This window comes from Myotis brandtii, unplaced genomic scaffold, assembly GCF_000412655.1.
Source record: "Myotis brandtii unplaced genomic scaffold, ASM41265v1 scaffold326, whole genome shotgun sequence".
Classification (NCBI taxonomy): domain Eukaryota; kingdom Metazoa; phylum Chordata; class Mammalia; order Chiroptera; family Vespertilionidae; genus Myotis; species Myotis brandtii.
The window spans coordinates 937,875-958,423 of NW_005362534.1; the positions used below are offsets into that span (position 1 = coordinate 937,875).

Sequence of the window (20,549 nt, forward strand, 5' to 3'; positions counted from 1 at the left end):
AGGGGGACATCTGTAATACTCTCAACAATAAAGATTTAAAAAAGAAAAAAAAAAAATATTACCTTCACACCTTCAAAAAATAGTAGCTATCTAGTTTGCACTGAAAACTGACCTTACGTGCCAACCTAAAAACCTCAATATATTTTCAAAGACTTTGTATAGATAATTAGCTAACCTCCCGAAAAAAAATATTACCTTCACACCTTCAAAAAATAGTAGCTATCTAGTTTGCACTGAAAACTGACCTTACGTGCCAACCTAAAAACCTCAATATATTTTCAAAGACTTTGTATAGATAATTAGCTAACCTCCTCCTCTTTTTCTTAAAGAGTACCCTTCAACATTTCATGTAATACTGGTTTGGTGGTGATGAACTCCTTTAGCTTTTCCTTGTCTATGAAGCTCTTTATCTGACCCTCAATTCTAAATGAGAGCTTTGTTAGGTAGAGTTATCTTGGTTGTGGGTCCTTGCTATTCATCACTTTGAATATTTCTTGCCACTCCCTTCGTGTCCTATGTATGAACTGAGCAAGTCACAGCCTCCAGACAGGTTTTCTGAGTGATGCAGGAATTTGGCCGATCAGAAAGCATGTCAGCCATGTCTCTCAGGTGGACCCTGATGTTTTTCTCAGCACCAGTTATTATTTATTCCAAGGCCTGTGACTGAAGCAGCAGGTAAGATCTTCAATGGGCCCAGTTGGCTCCACCATGGATAGACATGAAAGGGCTGGGGAAGGTCTCTGTTGTCCTCCAGTCCTGGTGTTCAGGATCTTATTGGGACTGCAGGTGCCAAAGGATACTCATAGACTTGAGTTTTTAGATTTGGAGCTTCCTAACAGTTACTGGGAGGGTGGGAAGTTCTGAGAACCTTCTGTAGGGGGATGGTCTGAGGAGAGCAGCCACAGCACCTACAGCACCATGAGCTGGACTCAGCTCATGGGCACAAAGCTGCACTCATGCCTTTCAGTTCTTTCTAGCAAAGAGGCTGAGCTGGAGGCCTGGCAGAGATGAATAGCAAGGACCTACAATAGCAAGGTAGGCTGAGAAGTAGGAAGGAAGAAATCACATTCTGGAATTACATTCCATCAAGCTGCTTTCATGCACTGTAACTTCACTGTCCATAAGCAGTAGCCATTTGACCTTTTGCGATCCCTCAGTTCCTTGTTAGCCTTGGGAAAAACAAAAAAGCCCAAACAGAAGGTCAGTGCTAGCAACAAACTCTTAAAGCTATAGCCCTCTTCATCTTTTCCAAGTGTACACAGAGCCACAAGCCACAGACCTGATCTTGGACACACAGAGCTGTCCTGGCATCAGCTTTCCTTGGAGTCTCCATCAATCATGTCTCTTCCTCAAGGGAGCATGCCCAGTGGTAAAACCCCACCCACAGTGGCCAATGGTCCTATGTAGGCCCCCATGCACATGGGTTGCTCTTCCTGTTAGCCCTGGGAGGGTTTTATTTATTTATTAATTTTAAAAATTACTTCTAGGAAGGTTTTTAGAACAACAAAGGAAACATCACTGGATACCCAAAGTTCCACCTTTTCCAAATCCGCTGAGAAACCTGTTCTCCAAAGACACAGACCCATGTGGCCTTTGAGCTTTACCCAGTATAAGGGTAAATACAGATTCCAACTAAGAGGCTTAATTCTCCCCACTGAAAATAAGGGAAGAGGTACTCCTCTTTTCTTAGAGCATTTACTTTAGAAAACTTGTCAGTTCTCTGTCTCTTTGAGACGTATGTCAATATTTTAAAAAGCTAAGTTAAGCCTCTTTCCAGGAATGTCTTTCTCAAGGACCCATGAGCCATCTCTTTGAATGTCATCAGCGAGGAAGATGATGCCTCAATCTATTGGAGGATAGGAGCCCAACTTCAGTGACACCTCACTCCAAAGCTACTTCATGTCTTAAAGGTCTGAGTTATTTTTCCTTTGGGTGAAGCCCATTAGCTAACACAGATGGTCACCCCAACGAATCTCAGGTGAGCTATTATAACCAATGGTGTTGTCCAATCCTTGCCCCTGAGGACTAGCTAGCTTTTCTCAAGAACATGGAAAGGATTGTACTGCTTGGCTCAATAAAAAGATGACAGTTATTTCTGTCTTAGCAGATTGCCTATGATGCATATCCCATTCTGGTTGAATGCAATGCTTTTTCAATAACTATAGGCCCGGTGCACGAAATTTGTGCATGGGTAGGGTCCCTAGGCCTGGCTGGAAATCAGGCCGAGGCCAATCGGGTCTTCCAGCTACCGGCCGGGTCTCCCTTCCCTGGCTGCTGGTTGCCGTCTTCCTTCGTTCCGTGCTGCCCCCTGGTGGTCAGCACACATCATAGCGAGCGATCGGTCTCCTGGCTGACCTCCCACAGGGACAATTTGCATAGTAGTCTTTTATCTATATACATGTAAAGAGCCAGGGTCCATAATGTCCAAAACGACCGAACGGACAACCAAACACCAGAAGTCAGTCCTGCAGTCAGTGCTGGGTCACTGCTGAGGGGGCTGCAGATCAGGCCCGAAGAGAGAAGCAGGGTCTGATCCACAGCCTCCATGGCAGCCGTTGATCAGCCCTTGCCTCTCTTTATCTCTGGGCCTCGCCAGCAGCTGCAGGGGCTGCTGATCAGCCCCGCCTCTCTGATCAGGCCCGGATATAGGCCCGGAGATGCTGACTGGCATAGAAACCGACCAATCAGAACCAAATCTGGGTGAACTGTGAGGAGCCAATAGCTGCCTAGGAGGCGGAGCTTTTGACACTGACTGGCATAGAAACCGAACAATCAGAACCTAATTTGGGTGAACTGCAAAGGCAGAACCTAAGGTGGGGGTGAAGAGGGGTTTTAAGGGCAACAGCTGTTTGGTATAAGGTGTAAGAAAGTGATTCAATTTTTTAATGACCAGTTTGGCAGTATAGTGCATATGGCTGGGTATCAGTCCAGATATAGGGATTATGTATTTTTGTCTGCCAAGAGCATCTCCTCCTGCTGAAAAAGCACCCCCCCCCCAATTTAAGCAATCCTATTCTATATAATCTATCTATACTATAAAAGGATAATATGATAATTAGACCGGGTCAACCGGCCATCTTCTGGATGTCTGACTTCCTTCCGGACAAAGCCATGGTGGTGGGTGCTGAGGCAGAGGGCAGTAGGGGCAAGATCAGGCTGGCATGGGAGGGCAGTTGGGGGCAATCAGGCAAACAGAGGCAGTTAGGGGCTATCAGGCCAGCTGGGCCAGATGTCTGATTTCTTTCTGGACAAAGCCATGGTGGTGGGGGCCAAGGCAGAGGCAGTTAGTGGCAATCAGGCTGGCAGGGAGGGTAGTTGGGGCTGAGATCAGGCCAGCAGGTGGTTAGGGGCAATCAGACCAGCAGGGAAGGGCAGTTGGGGGAGAGATCAGGCTGGCAGGGGAGGGCAGTTGGGGGCAACCAGGCCGGCAGGGGAGGACAGTTGGGGGCGAGATCAGGCTGGCAGGGGAGGGCAGTTGGGGGCAACCAGGCCGGCAGGGGAGGACAGTTGGGGGCGAGATCAGGCCGGTAGGGGAGGGCAGTTAGGGTCAATCAGGCAGGCAGGCAGAGGGGTTAGGGGCAATCAGGCAGGCAAGCAGGTGAGCAGTGAACGGTTAGGAGCCAGCTGTCCCAGACTGTGAGAGGGATCGTGCCTAAACTGGCAGTTGGACATCCCCCAAGGGGTCCCCAATTGGAGAGGGTGCAGGCTGGGCTGAGGGAACCCGCCTCCCATGCATGAATTTCATGCACCGGGCCACTAGTAGCTAATCTAATAAAAGAAAAACATGCAAATTGACCACACTTCTGCTACGCCCCCAAGCCACGCCCACCAGCCAATCAGAGCGACTATATATGCAAATTAACCCAACCAAGATGGTGGCCGGCAGCCACGGAGCTGGAGCAAGCAGGAGGCTTGGTTGCCCTGGTGATGGAGGAAGCCAAGCTTCCCGCCTGCCCTGGCTGGCTGTGGCCTCCGCTCAAGGCAACAAAGTTTCAATTATAGAAGATAAATAAATCCCAGATACCTGCTTCCAGCCAGCCTCCACTGGGAGCTTAGGTGGCTGGGGGCTGTGGCCAGCCTGCAAACAGCCATCAGCCCCTCACCCAGGCTGGCCAGGCACCCCAGCAGAACCCCCCTCCCTGAAGGGGGTGTGGCCAGCCTGAAAATGGCCCTCAGCCCGTCACCCAGGCTGGCCAGGCACCCCAGAGGGACCCCCACCCTGATCCGGACACCCTTCAGGGCAAACCAGCCGGCCCCCACCCATGCACCAGGCCTCTATCCTATATAATAAAAGGGTAATATGCAAATTGACCCTAACAGCAGAATAACTGGGAATGACTGGTCACTATGACATACACTGACCACCAGGGGGCAGATGCTCAATGCAGGAGCTGCCCCCTGGTGGTCAATGCACTCCCACAGGGGGAGATCTGCTCAGCCACAAGCCAGGCTGATGGCTGCCAGTACAGCGGTGGTGGTGGGAGCCTCTCCCGCCTTCCCAGCAGAGCTAAGGATGTCCGACTGCAGCTTAGGCCTGCTCCCCAGGTCTAAGCCAGCAGGTGGTCATTCCCCGAGGGGTCCCAGACTGGGAGAGAGCACAGGCCGGGCTTAGGGATGCCCCCCCACCCAGTGCACAAATTTTTGTGCACTGGGCCTCTAGTATATAGATAAGACTGTATCCTTTCTCTTCTATTTTTGTAGAGGGGTTTCTGAATTGGGAGGTTTTAATTATATTTCCCTAACACCAGCAACTTAAATCACTAAATATTTCTTACTTTGTACATTGCTACTTGAGGATCACCAAGTTCATAGAATGGAGGCTCGCCAGTTGCCATCTCAATGATGGTGCAGCCCAGGGACCAGATATCAGCCGCGGACCCATACTCGCGAAGTCCATGACCAATAATCTCAGGCGCCATGTACTGCAGAGTGCCTATTGGAAAAAAAGAAAACAAACATTGTGGGCGCCCTATTGCTGAAAAACAAAGCAGACCATTAGTAAACAAGTGTGTGAACATTAACTCTCATATTAATAGCAGATGGGGCCTGGTCTCAAGCATAAATGATGTGGTTACATCTTTTAACCAGAGACATGCAACATGCCTTCCTTTAATACTTACCATGTTGAGAGAAGATTACTCAGTCCCTTGAAAAATAAACGGGCCCAATTCAATAAGCACATATTAATGCATGCTATATAGAGGGATACCAAAATGTAAGAAACACAGTGCTGGACCTTTGGCAGCTGCCTAGTGGAGGAGACAGACATCGTGATGATGGTGATGATGATGGAGGTGGCTATGGAAATGGCAAAATGTAGTAAGTACTATAACAGGTGCCTGGTTCGAGCCAGGGAAAACTATGGCTGGGTTAATTTGGGTCTCTGAGAAGTAAATGCCAAGACAGGATTAGGTATATGAGAGAATTGTTGGGGGAGAATATATATGAAGGATAAAGGGGGGGACAGGATGGGAAGGGGGAGCTGTCAGACTACAATGAAGGTCTGGCGCCTGGGAATGGAGAAGATGAAGGAAGAATTGGGTACGAAGGGTCTCAAATGGCACAGCAGCTCTCAGCTCCAGCCATGCCAGTGGGGAGTCCAAAAGCTGTCTACTGTAAGTGTCCCACATTCATTCTAGTAACCCCACCATGCTGAGTCATTGGCTAGGAATAGTCAGGGTAAAGCATGAGCATACCATGAACATGGTGGCAGATCCAAAGGGATAGCAGCTGGGGCTGCCAGTGAACCAGACTCCTGCTGTAAAGGTCAGGGAGGTGGACAAAGGGATTGGGAGAACTTCTAGGCAAGGGGAAGAGCTTGAGCAAAGGTCCATGGATGTAAAGTTTAGAGTGAGTCCACGGAGCTACAAGTGATGCCTTACACAGGCAGGGGTGGGAAGAATGAAGGAGGCAGCGGCCAGGGCCCAGCCCAGTGGCAAGCTGTGTATTCCAAAGGCTCTGGCTTTGGACTTTTTCCTGTGGCCCATGAGCCACTATAGGGAAGGTGGTGATCAGACAGGGAGAAGGGGCTGGCTATTGAAGGACTGTTGTACATATAGGAACAGGGAAGGCATCAAGGGTTCTGGCAGTAAAATCCTGGAAAATTTGCTTTCCTTAAAGCTGGCTCTCTAAAGGGCTAAATATCCTCCCTAAATGCACTCCCCCTGATTTGTGCGCACACACTGCTCACCCAGCCAGCCATGGCTCTCAGGTACCTACACCCATGCAGGGGTACAGAGTTCAAAACAAAATGATCAGTAGATCCACAGATATTGATCCAGGGGCCTCCTACCCAGATCAAGGGGTTCAAAGGGTTGAAATAGTAGAGACTGAAGGTAGGGGGTGTTGACAACAACTTCTTTAGAGAGAACTGTGCTGGGAGCTCTACCCACTCTCATTCAAGGAATTGTGGAAGGACTGTCCTCAGAAGGGTGTGGGCCCACGGTGACTCAAACAAGTCAGCATAAATCACACTTGAAAGGAGACTACATGTGTTAGCATCTTCCATGGGCTCCTAGAGATAATGTGAGAGCGCAAAGTTTCAAAATGTAATATTAATGAAGTACAGAAATGAGAAATAAGGTGCAGCTTCCCAAGGACTCAGGGGCCACCCCAGTTTCCCTGCCCAAGGGATGGGCCTGGTGGAAGGGGGCCCCACTTCCTCCTACCCAAAGTCCTTTCAGGTTCCTTGGAGGCCCACTCAGAGCTTCATATGCATGTGTCTCCTGCAGGTAAGCTGCACAGATAGCTGGTTCCCATGGGAACGAAAGCAGCTTAAGAGAAACTGTGGGAGACCATAGAGTCTGCAGATATCTTCATGCCCTCCTCACAGCAGGTGAAAGGTGCATGAACCCTAGATACCAGATGTGAGACTCATTGTAGAAATAATGTTTTAGGGTCTTTTAAAAAGGAATCCTGCCCAAAGGCAGTCCTGGATCCTTCAGCAGGAAGAGAGAGATTAATATAATGCAAGGGGTTAAAGATTGGGGCGGGGGGCAGGGTACAGTCAGCTCAAGGACAGGCTCCTAAACATGGCATGGGAGCCATATTCAGAGGGACCCAGCCAGAAAGTGTTAATAGCAATAGCACACAAAGCCAGCCTAGATCAGTGCGAACCAAGTGAAAAAGAGCTGTGGCCCTTTCCTCTTCTCCTGCAGCTTGTCCAGAGGGAAGAGGGGAGGGAGGGAGAAAAGGTCCTGATTCCGGTGCTGTGTGCCGCTGGGCCAGCAGGGACAGGGGCGGAGTCTGCCCCTTGAATGAGGACCAGAGTGTTGACTAGTATGGTAGCCAGAACCCTTCCAAGTGTAGATTGTGTTTGCTTCTCAAAGTGCCATTAAGACTTTCTCTTTGAGAACTGACTGACAGCTTTCAGAGGGAAGGGGGTTTGGAAGGCTGGGTGAAAAAGGTGAAGGGATTAAGTACAGATTGGTAGTTACAGACTACTCATAGAGATGTAGAGTATAGCATAAGGAATATAGTTACTAATATTATAATAACTACATATGGTGCTAGTTGGGTACTTGAAAATTGGGGGAGACCACTCTGTAAAGTACATTATTATCTAACCACTATGCTGTACATCTAAAACTAATAAAAAATATTGAATGTAAATTGTAATTAAAAAATAAAAATAATAAGAAACTAAAATTTTTTTAAAAAAAGACTTTCTCTTTGTTATCTAAGGGTGGCTGGAAAAGTCATGGGAAATGACTGGTGCCCCAAGCAGGATGTAAAGGGCAGTGGGAGACAAAAAATAAAATGGCTGTTATGATGACACCCTCTGAGTCTGACATGTTTAACATGTTAGTTATGCCCATAAACTCAATTCTCTCAAAGGCTCCTGCCAGCTCTACTAACCCATGACTTCTAAGTGCAAATTGGTATTTATTTATTTATTTATTTATTTATTTATTTATTCAAATCTTTCTGTTGCAATTGCTATGAGTCAGGTACTAGTCAAAGCACCTCACCAATATTAACTCATTTAATCCTCACAAAGGCTCTATGGAGTAGGTACTATGAGCATCTGTTTTACTTGTGAAGCAACTGAGGCACAGAGTGCTTAAATAACATGCCCAAGGTCACACAGCTAGCAAGTGATTGAGCACAAATCTGAACCAAGGGATGTTTACAGCACAGACCAGATGAGAGTTCCTGTTTCGAGTTCCACTCCTCTGTATTGACCCAAGAAAGATGAAAACATGTGTCCACAAAAAGGCTTGTATGTGAGTGTTCATAGCTGTGTCATTCACAATAACCCCCAAAGTAGAAATAATCCCAATGACCACTAATTGGTGGGCGGATAAACAGAATGTGACCTAGCCACACAATGGAAGACTATTCAGCCAGAAAAGGAACCAAGTGCCAACATAGACTATAGCACAGTGAACCTCAAAAAGAGTGTGCAGCCGAAACCGGTTTGGCTCAGTGGATAGAGCGTCGGCCTGCGGACTGAAAGGTCCCAGGTTCGATTCCGGTCAAGGACATGTACCTGGGTTGTGGGCACATCCCCAGTAGGAGATGTGCAGGAGGCAGCTGATCGATGTTTCTCTCTCATCGATGTTTCTAACTCTCTATGTCTCTCCCTTCCTCTCTGTAAAAAATCAATAAAATATATTTTTAAAAAAAGAGTATGCAGTGAAAGAAGCTCCATGCAAAGGACCACACATGCTGCCACTCAGTTTCTGGCAAATCTATGCAGAGGGTAGATCAGCAGGGGTCTGAGGCTGGGTGGGAATGGGATTTAACTGAAAGGTGGAACAGGGATCTTTTCTGGGGGCGATAGAAACATACGAAACCTAGCTTGTGGTGATGGCTGCACAACTAGGAAAATTGACTAGAAACCACTGAATTGTGCACTTAAAATGTGTGCATTTTATGATATGTAATTTATACCTCAATAATTCTAATAAACAAAAGCAAAGAAGACTGATACTGGTCAGAAAGGCCCTTCCTCCTGTTCTAGCTGGTTTACACACACATGAAGACCCTTTGGAGGAACACAGGAGGGAGGGTTTCAGGCCAAGAAGTTACCCGAAGCCTTTGGCTCTCTTTTTAGGCTCTGAGAGCCTTTGGGCAGTTACGTGGAAAAGGCCCTTTGTGTCCACCCTGAGATTTCTGTTTTGCAAAGAGTAATTATATACAGGGGGATTTTCTGCCCAAAATGAGACCTCTTTTTATTATTCCCCAAACACCCCAGCATCATTTTAAATGCAAAATTCATGCCTCCTCAAGCCAATTACTTGGAAAAATTTGATATGTGATAATGAATTATACACGTCTTTGTGAAAATTTTTTCTCCTTGGGGATGCTAATTATGAGATAAATTGTTGGGGGTTTTATGCCTTGAAATAAGTTCTTGTCATATCAGAGTCCCTCTTGCTACATTTTGCCAAGCTAATCGGCGGCTTCCAAAGAGGAGGATTTAAGTCATTTTCAATTAAGGTAATAAAAATATGTTCCAGTCTTATGTACATATATACACACTCATATACCTGTTGATATATGTATATTTATATCAGAAACAATGAAAATCCAATACTCTCTTCCTTTGGCAGATTATGGTGGAGTCCTTGATGCAATCTTTTTTCCATTTTGAGTGCATGTACCTCCCTGGTTTACAACTGAAAAGTCATTTCTAATGTATAAAAGTTCCCTTTAGATAGGGAATGTGTCTCTATTATGGGCATCCAATGGCCAACATACAATAATTCTCTTGTTGAATAAAAGTCTTCCAAAGCTGAGACAGTAATCACCCAAACTAAGGCCAACTCTGTACAGCTTGGTGCTGCAGGGACAGAGAACAGTCATCTGGCTTTTACAGCTTATTTCAGAGCTATAAAATCAAAAGCACTGTCTCATAATTCCATTAAGCAAGATCTTTGTGATCCTTGATTATACCTTAGGGGATCATAAACCTTTACTTATCTAAAATTAGTACGGAACTTCTTCCCAAAGATGAAAATTTTTGCTATAGTTGCTTTTAAGCAGGAATTTCAAAAAGCCATAGGCAGCTTTTTTAATTATATATTTTTATTGATTTCAGAGAGAAAGGGAGAGGGAAAGAGAGAAACATCAATGATGAGAGAGAATCATTGATTGGCTGCCTCCTGCATGCCCCCTACTAGGGATGAGCCCACAATCCTGTGACCCTTTAGTCCACAGGCTGATGCTGTATCCACTGAGCCAAACCGGCTATGGCCATAGGTAGCGTTTGAGCACCATTCTACTCATTGGTCTTGTAAATGGAAAGCTATCTGGCAATTTTAGACCACTCTGTGAATCCAGTCCCTCTCAACACTTAAATGATCCATCACTGACACATGGAAAAGAAGCTCCAATTCCTCAAATCCACTTAGCATACCATATTCCTGTCCTTGGAAACGTAATCCTATCAAAGCATGAGGTACCAGAATTCACTCAAGTAACAGGCTATTTCTATGACAGACCAATAAGATATCCTACTTAGTTATCTGAGGAATACTGTTGTTCAGAATTATCCATGATTCCAAATTACATGCTGCTAAACTTGAAAGAGATGCCACCATTTTGCCGATTGCTTAGAAACCCTCAGAAACCTCAGAGCACTACATAGACCCAACATTTGAAGGCAAAGAAGAAAGTAAGGCAATCTTGTTGCCACAGTAGCTGGCTAAGTGCATCATTATGACAAAGTTCAAACAACTTGAAATCTGAGACAATACACCGTTCACTTCAATTATCAATTGCCCACAAGCCAAGCTCTGATTACCAGCAAAAGTCTCTGTACATGCATTCACTCCTACAAGACGTGCAGAGGTTCCAAAATCAGAGATTTTCACCACTCCACTATAGGTATTCACCAGAATATTATCACCCTGTAGGAAAGAAAGAACAAATGCTTAAAGACAGATTTCAAAAAACCCGAAAGCAAAACAGAGTTGGACCTTAAGAAACAGTGATCTGAGATGCATTTACAAGACCTCTTTGGCTCAGACAAGCAAATACCTTTATGTCTCTGTGCACAATCTGGTTTTGGTGGAGATAGTTCAGGCCTTCCAGGATCTGCTTAGTGTAAACCTTGAGGGTGGACTCCTTTATCGGCCCCCACTTTGATTTCAAAAGAGAAGAAAGGCTTCCTGGAAATGGACACAGCAGAAAACTCATCAGGGTGACGAAGATTAAGTTCTAAGAGTGCAGGGAAATAAAATCCGGTGATGTTTCGATCCTAATAAAAGCACTCACACCAAAATTTTTGTAGCTGGGCTAAATGCAATGCCTTTTCCTCCATCTGTTGCCTGTTTCCAAATGAGTGAGCACTGCAGCCAGAGAAGGAACTAGAAGTGAATCAGCACATCAGTCTGACCGGAGGAGGTGGAGAGTGGAACCCCTTTGTGACCCTGGAAATTCAGGGGGGCCACCTTTGGGTTTAGCTCTAATCAACCGCACAAAGTCAGAAGGAGAGCACAACAGTTGCTCTGTGACCTTGGGATGGCTGGTCCAACACTGTAGATCCTGGATATATGTCTCAGCCACTCAGCTTGGATCAAAGCCACATCTTACCCCTCACCCTGAGTTCAGAGGTGGACAGGACCAGAGGGAGGGGCTTTTTAGGGCGACAGGGACCAGGATCAGAGGAGGCTGGGTCTCTCCATCCTCATTATGAGAAGTCCCCAATGCCAGGTCATAGGGACAGTGCCATCTGAGCAACCCCCTGCAATTATACTATTAAACATTAAACCTTTAGGCCCAAAGTAAACCTCCCTTCACTTTATTTTTAAAGGTCATTGTGCAGGCCCTTAGGCATCAGCCAGCCTTGGCTCCCCCACCCTCCGCCTCTTTACCCAGAGCTGTGGGGGGAAAAAACACACCTTGCTATGCCTCAGTTTCCCCATCTGCAAAAGGGGATGTATACATCTATTGTCATCCTTAAACCTCACACCTAGAATATTAATTAATGTGAATAGCAACTGACATATTTTCTGTTAGACTATGAGTAACCTGAGGAAAGAGGAAACTTTATTTCTCCTTAATGTAATCCTCAAAATCAAGCCCACTGTCTGGCTCTTAATATACATAAGTTAGGCTCCTACTATAATAGTAGGCTATTAATACTTGTTAGTTGAATGGTAAATACAGATTTCTAACTGAAGTTCTTACATTTGTATCGAGATTATAATTATCATTATTATTAATTTTTTAATTACTTAAATGAAGACGTACTGCGTTCTTGCTCTCTGCCACACACCATTTCATTTTAAGAGCTTTACATACATTTTCTCATTCAATCCATCCAAACCCTCACTAAGAGAGGGTCAATATTACTCTAATACTTATTACCACACCTGTGGATGAAAAGGGGCCACATGCTAACCTGACTAACTCAGGAAAGGCCTGCGTGGCGTGGCAGCCTTGCAAACTCAAGAGACCTAAAGTAACCACAAAGGATGGTCTGAAATGAAAACCTTTAATTAAAAAGCAGTTTATAGTGGGTAGTCATGTCCTAGGCCAGTATCTTCCCTGACAAAGATCAACTAAGATCTTTACTGAGCCTATTGTCTTTTTGCATCTAAGATAACTTACCTGTGAAATGTCAGGGTAACTTTAACTTCTCTTTTTCTGGACCCCTCAGGGCACTGCCCTGGCGCCCTGACTGAGACCACAGATTTCCTCATTGTTATTTTTATCATATTAATTGTTGACTGTTAACTCCCTTACACCCATCTGTGTAAAGAAGCATGTGTCTATCATTTTACTATTTATCCAATCCCGCTTTGCTTTCTCCCACCTCCCTAATTTATCACCAATGGATTTTATGTAACCCACTTATGTCTCCTCCTTTGACTGTAATGTATAAAACAAGGTGAGCCCTAGCCAGTTTGGCTCAGTGGATAGAGCACTGGTCTGCGGACTGAGGGGTCCCAGGTTCTATTTTGGTCAAGAGCACATGCCTATGTTATGTTGAAGGCTCGATTCCCTAGTAGGAGGCATGCACGAGGCAGCTAATCAATGATTCTCTCTCATCATTCATGTTTCTATTTCTCCTCCCTTCCTCTCGGAAATCAACAAAATATATTAAAACAAGGTGAAAAACCGCCATTCTCTGGAGCACTATCTCAATACGTTGAGATTCTGCTTCCTGGCAACTGTCAACAGTTTGGCTCAAGTAAACTCACAAATTTTTTTACAGGTTTTAATGTGTGTGTGTGTGTGTGTGTGTGTGTGTGTGTGTGTGTGTGTTTTATGTTTACACACCAATTATTGTAGTACTTGTTATCACTACAATTTATATTTCATTTAGTCAATCAAAAAATTGAGGGCACAGAGAAGTAAAGAATTTGCCTGAGGTCACACAACTTGCAGACAGACCAATTCAAATTAGACGATCTGGCTCCAGACACAAGGAACTCACAGTCTTGCACCATACTGCTGTTTTTGGGGATTTTGTAGATAAAGCACTGGTGTTGATTTCACTGTCAACATGTTATTTTACAATGTCATTTTAATAAACCTCTGTCCTGCCTTGTTTAAACCACCTTTAAACTCCTAGATTGTGAAGGCCTTAAGACTGGAGACTACGCTTTACTCATCTCTGTCTCCATCACTCAGCAGACCCTCAATGAATATTTGATGATTAAATTAAGAAACCAGAAATGGACTATTTGTGACAATGGAAAGTTGCATCCAACTCCTCTGAGAAATAAATGCTTTTCCACATCTGAGAGGTCTGTCATTGTTTAAATGGCAGGATGGATAATGATATGCATATTATATCCCATCAGTGATTTTCAGAGTGTGAGACCAGAAGACCAGCAACTACTCACCCCCAGGCACTTGCTCCATGAATATCTTAATGTAGCCATTTTCAGAAACAGAGCCCAGGTACTGAACGATATTGCGGTGCTTGAGGTTCTTGTGCAGGGCTATTTCATTATGAAGAGATTGGGAGTTCCTAGTAGGAAAAACAAAGCCAGTGTCACCTGCCAAATCCCAGGGGCTTAGGGTCCACATTATATCACCAGTACCTGCCCTATTGCTGGCCATCACTTCTTTCTGGAAACTTTTTCTCCCTTGGATCCCATGAGCCTAATCAGCTTCCCATTTGTAAATTAGGGGTAATAATACCAGCCACACAGGACTGCTGGGGACCAAAGTGGGTTAAATTTCTCAGACACTCATTGGAGTGCCTGTTGTGTGGTAGGTACTCATTAAATGGCTGCTGTTGTTATGATCACTAGTGTGTTAGGGTCTGAACTCTTTAACCATCCTTGGCCTCTCTCACCAGCCCCCATGAAGGGTGGTGTTCTAAAAGGTTCTGTCCTCAGCATTCTAGTCTCATTCTGCAGACTCACTCTAGACTATAGCAGAAGCCACCTAATGGACCTCCCTGTCCCAGCTTCTGGCCTCTTAAGTCTATTCTATCCCTAGTCACCATACTCCCTCTTCCTAAAACATACATCTCATCATTTAATTTTCCTTCACAAAGTCCACATAAAGACCATATTGCTTAACATGGCACAAAAGAACCTTCAAACTCAGGTCAGACTACATCTTTTAAAATTTTTGCCTCATCTCAAGAACCCTTTACTGCCCCACTTTCTATATTCAAGTCACAACAACAGACAACTTGTTGTTCTCTGAATACACTGTGCTTAACAGCGCTGTTCTTCCCTCAGCATAGAATGCTCTGGCCTCCTTTTCTACCAAGCAAACTCCTAGTCATCCCTCAAAGATGATTTATTTTCTTAAACTTGCCACAAATCACCCTGGAAAAGTAATTCATTCCTTTCCTATGCTCTACAAACTCTCTGTGTATCCTTTTTTTATAACACTTGCCACTCTAGCTTCCAGGCAGGTTTCTGTTTTCCCTACCAAACTGGGAGAACCCTGGGATAAGGACAGTATCCTAGTAACCTTTTAGTCTCCAGTGCCAACCCAGAATCTGGCACAGAGAAAGTGCCAAATATCATAAGTTCAGGCTGTAAATTTAGGAAATGGGACAAAACAGTCTCTAAGGTGCCTTCTAGCTCTGAATCCCAGGAACAACTATCAGCAATGAAAAGCTGAAACAACTATAGCAATCAGTTGAGGGAGACAGTACATGCAGCAACCCCCCTCCCCGCAAAAAACACTTCATAGTCAACACTGCAATGTACTTATTTAGAATGAGGTGGGAAAGAAATTTTAAAAGGAATAATCATTTAATTAGAGTCTAAAAATGTGAAGAAATGAGTTAGGCTGGAAGAGGTTAATGGGGGGGGGGGATGAGGACCTATGTAATACTTTCAACAATAAAGATTTTTTTAAAAGTTAAAAAAAAAGAAATGAGTTAGTATTTCTGGTGATGAAAAAAACAAAAACAAAACAACACCCTAAATCTATGTGTGGGGTTGAAAGGCAGGGTATAAAAGAAGTCTGTATTGCAAAAAGCTAAATTTTTACCACATTTCATATTCTGTAAAAATATAAAACTGTCGACTTAGTTGATGGGTGGAAATAAAACTAATTTTCTTTTAAAGTATGACTGCAATCCCCATGCCTCTTGGTTCCTCTCAATCTATTTATAATATGCAGAGAACAAAAGTAAATCACCCTTATTACTAGAGAATTGCAAATTTTTTGATGACATAATGTTCTTATCCTTAAATCCTTTGCACCATTGGTGGTGGCCACGGGATTTGGTTGTGGAGGTGATGACTGAAGAAATGTGGAAGGTCGGCCCCACTTGCCTGAAATCTTTCTCTGGGATTTCTTTGATGGCGATCCGTAGTTGATTACTCAGGTCTCTCCCGGCATACACAATCCCGTATGAGCCTTTTCCCAGCACAACTCGATTACCATTCATATCAAGGTCATACTCATACTAAAGAAGGAAAAGCAAGATTAAAAAGCATACCACTTGTGGAGAAGCCCCATAACAGCCCAAACATTGTACTGCAATTTTTAAAAACTTCTGAAGCCCAGCTGGTGTGGCTCAGTGGCTGAGCTTTGATCCATGAACCAGGAAATCATGGTTCCACTCCTGGTCAGGGTTTGATCCTCAGTAGGGGGCTTGCAGGAGGCAGCTGATCAATGATTCTCTCTCATCATTGGTGTTTCTATCTCTCTCTCCCTCTCCCTTCCTCTCTGAAATCAATAAAAATATAGTTTAAAAAATAAATAAAAACTTATGAATAATGTTCAGTACCAAGCAAGTCACATTTCTTAGGTTATGTTCTTTTAATTAAATACTTATTTTAAAGGGATAGAATTCTCAGTTACCCATATATTCATAACATGATTTTATGAAATAGAATCCAAGAAATTAAAAAATATGGCTCATCTGAAACTTAGCTGGGTCACCCTTTGGAGATTACTCCCCATTTTAATGCTGCAATTTAAAAATGGTTCTTAGCATGTTAACTACCCCAAATAGGTGTTTTCCTGCATGATCCCTTATTAACTTATTAGAAAACAAACCTTTCTATAGCCCAGAAAGAATGGGAAGGTCAATAAAATTAAATTTGTCTTAATACAAAGTACATATGCTGGGCCTTCTCCCCACCCCCCTTTGAATGTATAAATCCAGCATTACATATACTGTACAAATTGACCTATAATTAGGACTGCTATTTTGTTCCCCAAAATTTATCATCAAAAGTTGGTACACAGCTGCATTCTAGTTCAGCGGTCGCCAACCGGTGGTCCGCTGACCACTGGTGGTCTGTGAAGTCCAAAAGGTTGGTGACCACTGTTCTAGTTGATTCTTCTTGAGGATTAAAACAAATGGAACTCTATGCTGAGCAATACTTACGTAAAGCAGAAGCAACAACGGATTATTTCTGTTGCTTCCTATGCTCTACTGTGCCAACTTATGGAAGTACAGAGAACAGCGTGCATGCATGTCTCTTCCCATCTACTTCTAGGGGTGCTCATGACAATTAAGGTTATTAATGAGTCCCCATTACTGTCTGATTAAACCAGACATCATCAGCCTGCTCCATAAAAGGTTTCTATTACACACCTTTCTCTGTCCCACATCTGTTACCTTCAAAGTACATCCCTTAGTTCATTCCTACAATAAACATTGATTCTAAGCTAAGAATTCAAATACCTGACTCAATTATTAAAATTACCCCTTTGATATTTTTCTGAAAGCAGCTTCAAGGAATTAATTTCAGTGTAATTTGAAAGTATAATAAAATTCCATTAAATAGTAATCATTGGGAGAACCTGAATTAATGGAAAATCTGAATAATTGAGCAAGATTTAAATATATGTGTAATGGTGTACTACAACTGTGCTGTTCAAAAGAGCTTATGATGATCCTATTTTCTTAAAAATGATTTTAAAATCGTTATATTTAATATATTATATGCAAGTAGCTATAACTAAAGTCATTGTAGGCATAAATGAAAAAGTCTGCTTCTAGTTGGTCAACCATTTTTCTTGTAATCTCACAAACATGATTAACTGGCTTAGAAAAAACTTTTCCAGAGATTGTGTATAATAGAAAATTTTAGTCTAGTCTATGCCAAAGTTTTCTTAAACATCCTGGCTGAGAGTTTTTCTATAGAGGTGCATTAAACTTAATCTCTGAAAGCCATGGATAGTGATGGTTAGCTCGTTCATAAATGAGTATTTTTAAATATACATATAAAATTTTTTCACAAAATGCAGTATTTTCTTTAAGCATCAAAGATACAATAAATAACTTTTTCCATGTTTTAGGTCTTCTGTGACTCACCTCTAAGGTGTCCTCATCAGTGTCTTCCTCCAGCTCCACTGTATTGTCCACTTCATTTGTTATCATCTCTTTGACCAAAAAACAAAATCTACAACAGCAAATGTCACAAAGATGCTGCTAATTATGATCACTTTTATTCCCTAACTTTACTTTAGCCATCTTACATTAAACTACAATAAAATATAAAACAAGCTTTTATAAGTTCATGGAACAATCAATCCACTCCTTGATTTGACATGGTACTTTAATTATCTAATCTAGTTCAAATACTGACATGATACTTGAATCCCTTCTATCCAGTATCCCCACCAACTGGCTAGCCAATTGATGCTTAAACACTCTAGTGATAGAGAAGTCATTACTACATAAGGCACCTCATTCTTTGAAAAACTCAATGAGAAATGCTTCACTTATATTGAACTAAGACTTCTTTTATGTGGGTCTCATCCACAGAGTCCTTAGAATTAATCCCCTTTTTATATAACAGCCCATTAGAAAAAGTACATAATTTTACTATGTCCCTATTAAGTTTTTCCTCCTTGTTCCCTCAATGTTTCCCCCAGGACTTGTTTGTGAGTCACTCCACTAACAGATAATTCTTCAAAAGTGTCCCTGGACTACTCTGTAAGTCCATCCCCATGACAGTGTTCCAGAGATGACTTAATCATTATTAAGGACAGTGGGACCATCAACTCTCAAGTTGTAGACACTCTAGTTAATGGTTGGAAAAAAGGTCTTTAATAGGGGAGATGTAAGGAAGAAATGCACAAGGTGGCCTCATCATTCTGCTGACACAGATTAAGCTTAATATCAACTATTATGCATAAATCTTTCTCAAAAATCCTACTGGGCCACGTCAGTCACTTCCTAGATTTGGATAGTTGTTTATTTGCATACAAGTGATTTGACTAATTATAAACTTTTTTTTAGAATTACCGTCAGACTCAAACGAATTGAAATTTGGTTCCAAGAGAAATGAAACATGTCCACACAAAAACTTACATGCAAATGTTCATAACAGCATTATTAATAATAGCCCAAAAGTGGAAACAATCCAAATGCCTTTAATTGATGAACATATAAATTAAATGTGGTCTATCCATGCAATTGAATATTCTTCAGCCACAGAAAAGTATGAAGTACTGGTACATGCTACAACACAGATGAACTTGAAAATTTTATATTAAGTGGAAGAAGCCAGTCACAAAAGACCACATATTGTATTTTATTTATATGAAATGTCAAAAATAAGCAAATCTATAGAGACAGAAAGTAGATTAATGGTCGCATAGGGCTGGGGTTGAAGGGAAAATGGGGAGTGACTGTCAAATATTGAGTTTCTTTGGTGAGTGATGAAAATATTCTAAAAGTAGATGTGGTGATTATTGCAAAACTGTAAATATACTAAAAAGAACATTAAATTGCATACTTTAAATGTCTGACTCATGTGGTATGTGAATCATATCTCAATAAAGCTGTAAAAATAATTTTCCTTAAGTAAAAATTTCAGGAAAGGCAGTAGAGCAATAAATATTTTTCACAACAAAGGCCCTTATAAAATGATTCACCATAATTAGATTGCAAATATTTGAACCAGGTATAACTCACCTACTACAGTGCTCTTTGGTGGAAAAGCAGATTTGAAAGTCATCAGAGTTATCATAGACGTAAAGAAAGCAACACTGTTCATCAAATGTGGATATGCTGTAAAAATTTAAAGCATTAAGAATGTTCTTATATATGTTATATTAATTTTTAAATTTAGAAAACAATCTAATAACAGCTTTTCTTCCATTTTACAAAATTTTAAGACTCATTGTTTTAATGGATTTAAATAGTAGGGACATTTATCTTGGTTATGTTTGAGTTTATATTCATCAACTGACTTTATTATGTATCAAGAACTTACTATATATTCATATGGGCAATAGGAAAGGGGATAAAATATGGTCTCTGTCCTCAAGAATTTAAAATTTCATAAGACAGGAAAGGTATTTGTAAAATAATTTATTATAATATAGGAATTTCTAGACTTCAAAAATACCCTACTTTTTTAAAAAGTTATTTCTCTCCCTTTAAAGTGATGTAAACTTTATCCTACAGGTGATTCATTCAGTGGCCTGTGGACTCAGAATCAGAGAAAGGATATAGAGCTGTGTGGTGCAAGCCCTTAATTTGGTGGAATCTCGAAGAAGCTGAGACCTAGACAGGCTGTGACTTTCCCAAGGTCAAACAGCAAGAGAGGGATTAGAACTCAGCTGCTTTAGACCTGCTCCCACCCTCAGATGTGCTAACAGGGTAAGACTCAGAGTATAGCTGTGAAAATTTGTAAAATTTGAGACTTGAATGATCATCACTCCTGAAACAAAGAGCATGCACCACACCTCTCCTCAGAACACCAACCCAACCCCTTCACTAATAACAATGTCCAGGAGAACTCAGCCAAGTGTCATTACCAAGTAACTCCCTGCTTTAGTTTGGGGGGTAAAAGTGGGGGGAGGGTTGCTCTGAGAACTTGCACAGTATTGGATCAAAGAAAAAATACTTTCTCTTTCTATAGATATAACTTCATTATTTTTTTTAAAGTTCGAGATGAGAGTTTGATCTGTTACATAGAAAAAAGATACTAAAGCATGCAATAGATTGACAATTTCAGAGGGAAGGAGGGGGCAGGAAGAGATTAACCAAAGAACTTATATGCATATATGCATAACTCATGGGCAGACACAGTGCAGTGAAGGCCTGGAGAAGGGGCAGGAGCAGAGTGGAGGGGGTGAATGGGGGACAAAAAGGGGATAGCTACAATACTTTCAACAATAAGTATAAATTTAAAAAAAATGCAAGT

The 20,549-nt window shown here is 42.4% G+C and overlaps 1 protein-coding gene across 1 annotated transcript in view; it reads right to left on the minus strand.

Moving 5' to 3' along the window:
• Window positions 1-20,549, minus strand: part of MAP3K15 (mitogen-activated protein kinase kinase kinase 15) — a 76,275-nt gene that overhangs the window by 16,731 nt on the left and 38,995 nt on the right. Inside the window, exons 13-19 of the mRNA XM_005870979.1 lie at window positions 19,313-19,408; window positions 17,705-17,792; window positions 15,708-15,841; window positions 13,803-13,930; window positions 10,987-11,117; window positions 10,751-10,856; window positions 4,776-4,933 (exon numbers count right to left, since the gene is read on the minus strand). Coding sequence (XP_005871041.1) covers window positions 4,776-4,933; window positions 10,751-10,856; window positions 10,987-11,117; window positions 13,803-13,930; window positions 15,708-15,841; window positions 17,705-17,792; window positions 19,313-19,408 — 841 coding nt within the window. The remainder of the gene's footprint in view (window positions 1-4,775; window positions 4,934-10,750; window positions 10,857-10,986; window positions 11,118-13,802; window positions 13,931-15,707; window positions 15,842-17,704; window positions 17,793-19,312; window positions 19,409-20,549) is intronic.